General features: G+C 39.9%; 1 protein-coding gene across 1 annotated transcript in view; it reads right to left on the minus strand.

Moving 5' to 3' along the window:
* Positions 1 to 9234, minus strand: part of LOC143114950 (macrophage colony-stimulating factor 1-like) — a 36800-nt gene extending 27566 nt beyond the window's left edge. The window contains exons 1-4 of the mRNA XM_076276794.1: positions 9156 to 9234; positions 7074 to 7187; positions 6593 to 6655; positions 4668 to 4838 (exon numbers count right to left, since the gene is read on the minus strand). Of these exons, the coding sequence (XP_076132909.1) occupies positions 4668 to 4838; positions 6593 to 6655; positions 7074 to 7187; positions 9156 to 9197 (390 nt within the window). The 5' untranslated portion in view covers positions 9198 to 9234. The remainder of the gene's footprint in view (positions 1 to 4667; positions 4839 to 6592; positions 6656 to 7073; positions 7188 to 9155) is intronic.
* Positions 9235 to 9610: the final 376 nt, after the last annotated feature.

The following is a 9610-nucleotide window of genomic DNA, read 5'->3' on the forward strand; positions in this document are numbered from 1 at the left end:
GAGATCAGATTCCAAAAATAATTCCGTGGAAATGCATGGATTCCAGTTGCTGCTACTGGAAGAAACTGGAATCCATGCATTTCCAAATTAATGACTCCCCAAATTAATCCTCATCTGAGAAGTTAATTATTTATGTATGCATAACATAAATATTTTTTAAAACTTTTGGATGAATCACTTAATCATTTGCAAAAGACAGTTTATTGCTAAAATGTCCACATGAGCAGAGATCAAGCCCTAAATAGGGACACAACTCATTGACCAAATGCATAGATATATACACTAGATGTCGCCTTGACTACTGCTGTTCATTGGAACGAATGCGTCAATCGAGACGCCATCTTGCTTCAGTGATCCACTCCTCTATAATGCATTAGCGTCAATCTGGGCAAAGATCTAGCGAAAATAAAATCACCATAAATCGTCAAAATCTCAAGCAATTATCTAGTTTTTTGGGTTGTTCCAACTGACAGGCATGTATTTATGGTTGAGTCTAGAGAAAACTAAGCTTTTGACGATAATAAAGATATATTTTACCCGTCTAGCCCCATAGACTCCCATTCATTCTGCACTAGCTAGCGGCGGCCCCTAGAGGAACAATGAGTAAACTGCAACCAGGTTCGATACAATGAAAGTAAACAGGCTCTTCGTAGACAGGCTCTGGTTGAGGCCACATACCCCTCGTCTCGTTTAGGCTACTCATGTAAGTTGTAATCTCACCAGAAGTTGCTGTAGATCTGTAGAACATTTACCTCTGCTACTACATAGGCTACGCCAGTCGTTACTTTTATAATCATGGGTCAGTGCCATGGGCAAATGAGATGTAGCTGAATTCATAAATGACAAAGCCATGAGAAAGGTGATTTTCTTACGTTTCAAAAACAAAGAAGCCGATCTGCCATCATTGTGAGAAGTTCCCAAATTTGTTGCTAATCGCTAAAAAGGTTTTCTATCGCTGGGGATGGCCAAACGTCGCTAAATAGGTAACGCTGACAATACAGGAGAACTAGTTTAGCGCTTCAGATCACTGTACCAAGATGGCGGCGGTGTTGACGCATGCTGAGAAGCAGAAGGCGACTTCTAGTGTATATCTATGGACCAAATGTTATGCCAGTGTTAGCGTTAGCATTAGACAATGTAGAACCATGTAGGTTCAAATTATCAAGCTAAATCTAGGCAAACAAAGGCATCCCTAGGCTAATTGTGTCCCCATGATCACCTGGGGTGCGCATTTGTGAATCTTTTGGGCTTCCTGGGGGGTATTGTACCGTTATTTCAGGAATAACATTACAGAAGCTACGAAATTTTGATTTGTACTACAGTAACGTAGCCAGCTAGTATTTAGCTGTGCAGAATGTACATTGAGTAAACCTCCTTCATGATACCTTGACGTGCTGGTGAGAGAACTAGCAGCCTGGGCTTTTAGCTCAATTACTAGCACGCTAGCCTCCCGACCCGAGGTGCTAGAGAGCAAATATACATTCAGCCACCTCAAAAAGCGCAGAAATATACTGTATGCTCTGTCTTCCAGAGAAGTATACACTACAACTCCAGCTGTTACTTGTCAACCAAAGGCCATCTTAGTGCCAAAAGTTAACCAAACCAATACCTGTGGTGAACTTAGCATGGGCAATAACAGAGGAGGAAAAGTGGGCTGAGTATGCAATCAAACTGATGCTTCACTTTAGTCAGACCTGTCTGACCCACCTGCTATAAACTCACTCACTCACATGAAAAAGCTGCCGGCTTTGCCATGGTCAGACATGACATGAATGTTGTAAAACAATTGACAAAGCACCTAAATCCCGGCCAGGTCCCAGTTATGGCATTTGACCTACCACTATATACATTTACAAAAATGGTTCAGTGGAGTGATCCAGACTGTTATGGAGAGAGGTTTGTGATGCTTGGTGGGTTACACATAGAGATGGCTCTATGGAACACAATCAGATAACTTTTAGATGGAAGTAGTTGAACAACTGCACTATGTGATGCTGGGGTGGCTACCTTTGGAACAGCAGACTCCTTCTAAAGGGTGGGCTGCATGGAAACCATTTCCAGAAGTAATAGATACCTTCATTGCTATGACAGCAACTGCTTAGCCAGGAATCAAACATGTTTGCATTGCGGGAGAAGTACATTTGTGTTCTTTATGATAAGAAAACGGATCTTGAAAAAGTCTATGATCTCAGGAAGGACTTGTTTTCTCAAATATGTCAAAGGTCTGCAGGCTACCCAGTCAGTGTCTTCTCCTGAAAAATATGGATGGACTAAATTAGATGATCTTTGGACACCTTTATGGACACTTTTACAAGAGGCAGCCAAAGTATGTGGAGAACCTCTTAAATGTGTCAGCAAAGGTGAGCCTCTCTGCTCTCGAAAGTGCCGATGCCAGGATGCTGGGTTGCCTTGCACAGTATTATGCCAATGTGCCAGAGCATGTGAATAGATGCAAATATGCAGTATGTACACTAGGACTAATGTAATCTAGTGTGGTGTTTTACTGTGTCTTAAGAAGTTGCAGGGGACATCTGTGCTTAATTGTATGTTTTTTATGAGGTCTGCCTGAGGTGCTCGAGTGTCTGTTTTTATAGTATCCTTGAGACAGTTGGTGGATATATAGGTAGCCATAGTGTAGCCGTATTGTCTGCTTAAAACAAAGACATATCTACAAGACCCTAATTTCATGTTTTTAGGGGGTTGTTTAGTTGGCCTTTGAAATAGCTGCCAATTTTGTGGATAGGCAGTGCAGCCTTTTATCAATTTCTTTAAAAATGCACTTCCCGTTTGAGATTTCTTGGAGTAATCTTCCAGGATAACTTCCCAGATAGCAAAGGGGCGTTGAATCCACGTTTGTTTGAAGCGGCGGAGGTTGATTCAACGTGGATTCAACGCCCCTGTGCTATCAGGGTTAGGATCACCCAAGGGACATCAAATTTCAATTTGTTTTGGTGGCCTCTGAATCAGCTGTTAATTATATGGGTGGCCATTTTAAATTTCTTCAAAATCTCACTTCCTGTTTGAGATAGGTTTGGTCACCCCTTCTAGGATGTCTTAGGGTCACCCAAGGAATATATACCAAACTTCAAGCTTTTAAGAGGTTGTTTAGGTGGTGTTTGAATCAGCTGCCAATTTTGTGGTGGGGAGCATGGCATTTTTCAATTTCTTAAAAAACTCACTTCCTGTTTGAGATTTTTTTGGACACCCTTCTAGGATGTCTTAGGATCACTCAATGAACATATCTACCAAATTTCAAGCTTTTAAGAGGCTGTTTAGGTGGTCTTTGAATTATAGCTTCCAATTTTGTGATGGAGAGTGTGATATTTTTCACTTTCTTTAAAAACTCACTTCCTGTTTGAGATATTTTTGGGCACACCTTCTAGGATGTCTTAGGATCACCCAAGGAACATATCTACCAAATGGCATGCTTCTATCCACCGAGTAACGATTTTTCACATAATCTCCCCTACTAGTGATCTGAAACGTCTGGTTAGAGGCGCAAAGTTTAAAGACATTTAAGGCGTGTCCAGTCCACATTCGCTAATTGAATTCCGTGATTTTTTTGTGATCAAGAGCTGGGCACAAAAGGGTTGTTGTTCTTATGTTTCTTAATCAGTCATGGGTGTGATTTGAATATCCTTTCAACCAGTGATTATGACATAATGACGATAATGACGGATAATGATGGTCTATTGTTGTTAGCAAAGTAGCACACTCAAACCACAGATCTGCTAAACTCAATAATCCCTTTTTAAAGTCCAACCCTTGTGTCAAATGGCAAACACAGTTTTGTGTATGGGTAAAACCTTTTTAAATCACTAACTACAAACTTGTGTGGTAAAGCTAAAACAGCTGTTTTTGTGAGCCTTTTGCAGTTATAGTGTCACAGTGCACTTCATATACTGTAGCTTTTCTGAATCATTCTTGAAGGACTCTCTGAAGATCTCTGAAACCTATGTAGCCAATAAATCCACCAAATTTGCCAAGATTCTCACATGTTCAGACATGTTTTCAGCTTTGTTTTGTCATGATTTTGACAAACTTCCAGTGTGGGTCCCAAATATGAAGGTTGGGAATGATTCTGAAACAGTCTTGTAGTGTGACATACTCATCAACCAGCAAGTTGTCCGTCAACGAGTTGTTGAGTGTTACAAGAGAGCACTGTCCAAAGCTAGCTGGTTTGCATGCTAACTTTTGCCATTGTGTTTTTGGGTTGTCCATTACTTGTACATACTCGTACATCTACATAGGTCTTCGTATGTCCCATTCTAAACGTCACATACTAAATGTCAAGGATAAAGGTCACAGTGACCTCACAAAAATGCAGGTAGACTGAAACTTGGTGGACTAATATGCCACGGAAGGCTCTTCAACAAGCAATATATTTTAGATGGAGCATCAGTATAACTGCATCTTCTGTTATATTCTGCTCCTTTCATGTTCTCTCAGACACTAAATATCTTGTTTATGCAGGATAACAGGGCAACTCTTTATTCAACTTTGACGCACACATAAATCCTTCAGCATTAACATGCTCTTTCACTAGCTGCCAAAACACAAGTGACAGTCCATCGAAAATGTATATGCTTGCTGAAAAGCCTTCCTGGAGGAGCCTGGCATATAGGCAGTTGGTATCTATTCAATTTAATTCAAAAGCAGACACTCACCTCTACCTCCTCATTGATGACGGGTGCACATTGCTGGGAGTAGATATTGAGGATTAATCCTTTTAGGGCACGCACATTCTGCCCGTTCTCTGAGCTTGAGACATAGTGGAAATTTGCACTGAGCAGCTCAAGTGCCCAGGGCAGGGCTGCCTTGACGTAGCACACCTTACTCTGACAGACAGGGAAACAAAAAAGGCAGATTAGGAGCCAATCAAACAACATAAGTAGCTTATGATGGAGTCAGGAGATAATGTATTTAAAGGTGCTATGTAAGACATTTATTATGACCGCCGTGCAGCGAAGCGGTCATAATATATAGGTCATATAGGTTTAGTCATATTTTTTTTTTTTTTTTTTTTTTCTTTTTGGTGGGCATGTTACCCCATATGGATAGCATGGAATCGTTCTTTTTTTCGTTTTGATCTGTAGCCCCCCCGCTGGACTGCACCCCACGAAAGGAGGGTAGGGCAGACACAGTTTTCTGTGAATATCTCGAGAACCGTAAGGTTTAGGAGGACCATTTTTTTTTGTATGTTGATCTCAAGGGGGCATGTCAACCCATCCCATTACCACTTATTTCATGTATAGCGCCACCTAGTTAAAAATTAAAAAGCAAAAAATTAGGTGTTTTCATCACAATATCTCTGGCTGACATGGTCAAAACTGCACGAAATATAAAGTGTAGGATCATTATGACACCCTCCGAATGCATGCCAAGTTTTGTGGACTTTCGTTCATGGGGGGCCTTACAATAAAATAATTTATGTGTACATTTAGTGACCGTACACCAACAAGGATTCCCGGGACACTGAAAGACCGGAGTACACGAAACTTGGTGGGCATGTAACCCCACATGGATAGCATGGAACCATCGTTTTTTTTTTTTATCTGTAGCCCCCCCGCTGTACTGGACCCCCCGAAAGTAGGGTAGGGCAGACACAGTTTTCTGTGAATATCTTGAGAACCGTAGGGTCTAGGATGACCAATTTTTTTCTGTATGTTTGCCTCCAGGGGTCATGTTAACCCATTCCATGTGCACACATGTGCATAAACTGATACACACGCACACATACATTCACAGTAATCATACGTATGACACATACTCACACAGTAGACATATGTATGCATGCATGCACATGCACAAACACACATACGCAGGCAAACACACAAGCACGCACACACACACACCCACACACATAAACATAAACGTGTACACGCACACATGCACACAATTCAAGAATTTCTCAGATTTATGAACAGGCAAGATGGGGGTGGGGTTGTATAAAATGAATTTTACATGTGAAATCTATGAACTAATCATGTTTTGGTACTTGTTGTCTAGCAGATACCAGTGAGAATTGAGTGTGGATAATGCATAAGACAGTTAGAATCATATAGGCCTTTGAGCGTGATTTATTTTTGTGGAAAAAATGTGCTGGATTGGGCGGCGGTCATATTTTGTACCGCTCTGCGGTACATCTAGTTGTAATAAATCATAAAATGACCATAATATGGCATCAGAGATTAAAGCAAAATGTTATTTTCAAACACTGGCTTCACTAACAACAATGGTACAGCCAGGATATTCATAATTCAATTAATGTTTTGAGTTTGTGTTTTGGCCTGCTGCGCCACCCTCCACCAATCACACAGCTAGTAGCATTTGGATTGCCGGATTAGCTGACTTAATGCTCTCAAATGTTTTGATTTTGGACAGTAATGGTTGTTCTTACATATAGCACCTTTAATATTTTTTCTTAAGACAGAAGATCAGGTAGGACATAGGTAATGAAGGCATTTTATGAGATTGAAAGAGGCATTTGAATACTTTGATTAGGATTTACTGAGATCAGAGCAGTAAATAAAAATGAAAACATGATGTAAATGTAATTATATGCCTTTATGCTGGGCTTTCATTCACTTACCAAGCTCCCCCTTTCAATGAATGTGTAGGTAATGAAACATCCACTTTGCAGCTGGTTGTTGATCTGTACGGGTAAAGGAAATGTGAAGTAGGATTCTGGCCTTTTTCTGATTGACTGACGATTTTCTGTTTTGATGGTTGCTTCCTCAGGCAAGTATGTCATCTGTTTTACTAGATTTTGTTTTGAAAGAATTATTCACTGAAAGCGTTTTTTTTGGAAACATGGGCTGTAAACAAGTTTTTATCCAGGATTAGTCCTTTATCAGGAACATCAGACTATGGCTGCACAGAGAGAACCGATCAGCCGAGAGTACAGACTATTATGAAGAGATTTAGAGCTACAATTCATGACCAATAGTTTTAAACGATTTCAAGAAATGGATTGTGTTTCATATCCTTTTACAGTTACCTGAGTCATGTGCTTGCACATTTGCATTCTAAGTTTTCTAAGTTTTCTTGTATTGGTGTTTGGCAGTGCTTACCAGACTTTTGATATGAAGCAGATGGTCTTTGGTCAGGGAGTGCCTACATGGGCCACGGACATCCCCCATGGCAAGGTTGACACACAGCAGCATTAGAACACACAAAGTCTTCACCTGAACACAAGATGGAAAGTTTTGCTAGTGACTTACAGTGTGTCAATTGGTTCTGTTGTACAGTGTTCTATAGTTTCTCACCAAAAAGTGGGCAAACATGTAAAATACTGTAATCCTTTTCATTACACTTTGTAGTGTTATTCAGTTGCTCCTTCATACTGTACTAGAATTTACTATTGCATTATTTTACACTTCTACTTCTAAAACATGTAATATTGACATCGTTTTTTATTGTGTATGTGAAACTGAAAACAAGTTGGAGCTGTTACAAATTGGGAAAGCAGACATGCATTCAACCTGCCAGGTAGGCCCTACATCTGATTTGAAGACTAGACTGAAGTGAGACAACCTTGTTTTTACTTCCTAGCATAATGAGGATAATTGTTTTTAGCTATGACAAACTATGGATCCTTTGTAATGTATTTTCAGCTGGTCATGCTAGCTCTTGGATGAACGTGTCTCACAGTATGACTGTGATAATAAATAGAAAGAAAATACGGATCTGCCAATGCCCTATTATTCTGAGTGGAATAAGTACACAGCAGTTTCTATTCTCATCCAAAGATCACAGTGGTTTGGATGCAATTTAAGACGATAGACCCACACTTCAGCTTTTTTCAGTTACTCAACCAGTTGTCATCCGTTGTTCCAAACACAACCTAACATGCAGATGACCGTTACTCATGAAAAGTTATTTTAGATTAATGCTAATAATCTTCAGAAATAAATTTATTTGTTCAACAGAATAATGGCACAATTTAGAAACATGTCACAATCTCAGAATAAGATTATGAAGTGCCTCAATCAGGTAACAGTTATGAGAATTACAATTTAGCCCACAGTGTGTGGCATTCAGGGACAGATTTGTTGCAGAATTCATATGAAAGTCTGGAGAGTGTGTCTGAGAAATAAAATGCTGAAATCTTAATGATCAGAGCAAGTCTGTCAAATCAGGATCTCTTACCAAAATGTGCAACACCTGTGGTATGGTGTTTTCACCATTGTGAAAGACTACTGGTACCAGTAAAAGGAACTAAATATTTGTATCTGTTTTATTTTACCATCTGCTGATAACCAGGGGCTATGGTGCAAAATAGATGGATGGATTAGTCAAGCAAGTGAAATAAAGTGTGGAAGTGTTAATGTTCACAATGGCTTGCCTTTGTCATCACAAGTTCTCTTTTGGTCTGCCTAATTGAAAACATATGAAATTGTTGATAAAAATGCAAGAATCACTATTGTTGACAATATGACACATTTTATATCCCTGCTTTTAAAACTAGAAATGAATAAAGAGACTGGTTGATTTAGGATCAGTAATGTTAAAAATGTAGTTGAGAACAAAGCCAGTGAAATTTTGGTTATATTTCCATAACGTGGTCTTCAAACAGAATCAGATGGAAAGTGATCTGTTTTTGTCTTTGCTTGTTCGAGAGTGGATATAGCAGGGTAGTTTAGATTCAGCATCCAATCTGGGAACTCTGTTTCAAATTTTTGTTCAGAGCCTTCTCCCTGTGGTGGAAGATGGATGATTGCCAGGAGAGAAGACCAAACACCCCATTTGGTGCACTTGCCAATATGTTACAGCTTAAATAACTTTCAGACATGCAAACATGAACATGGAAATGAATCAGCATGCATAAACAATTGATTGAATACTTGCTCATACTTTCCCCAGTAGTCATGACCAGTGAAGTACTACATGATCATACGACCTGCAGACTCTGTAGTTTGTCCAAAAAGGTGAATATTTTCTGGATTAAAGTAAATAGCACTATCTTACCTGCTCTGAAAGCAAATGTGTCACATGTACACAATGACAATCCTGGCCATAAAAGGAAAAGGGAAGACTTGAAAACCTCCTTGGTTGAGAACAAAAAAATTGTGAAAAGAAATCCTTCACGTCACATAGTGACAGTTTGACTTGCCGACCCTTGAATGAGAGTAACGGTTATACGAGCGTCGTACCTGGGCGTTGTGTAAAATTTGGTAAAGCTTGGTGGTGGTCATCAGGCTCCTTGCTAGACTCAGCAAAGGTCGAAGTCTGTAGCTGGATGCATCGGACCAAGCAAAGTTTTTTTTTTTTCTTTTAGTTTTTTTTTTTATTCAATAGAGGTAAGATTTCCCAGTTTGTCTCAGCTGAACTTGCAGGCTGTCACTGATGGTTTAGTGTCCATTGCGGCTGTTTTAAAATAGATTGGATAGAGGGTTTCCTCTCTTGTGCTTTTCCCTCCTGCCCTCTCTCACCTCTCTCTGTGTGTGTGTGTGTGTGCGCGCGCCCCTCATGTTTCTCTCTGCTGCCGTTTTTCCTCTCCCTCTTCCCTCTCACTCCCAACCACACCTCTTCGCTCTGGCATTTACACACCAAAGTTTCAGGCATTTTACAACATTAGACTTCAGGAAATACCAGATAAAGAGTTCAG

The sequence above is a fragment of the Alosa pseudoharengus genome, unplaced genomic scaffold, assembly GCF_046254945.1.
Source record: "Alosa pseudoharengus isolate Yale_2024_CS ecotype anadromous, Long Island Sound unplaced genomic scaffold, YU_APseudo_1.1 YU_APseudo_1.1_scf_9, whole genome shotgun sequence".
NCBI classification, from domain to species: Eukaryota; Metazoa; Chordata; class Actinopteri; order Clupeiformes; family Clupeidae; genus Alosa; species Alosa pseudoharengus.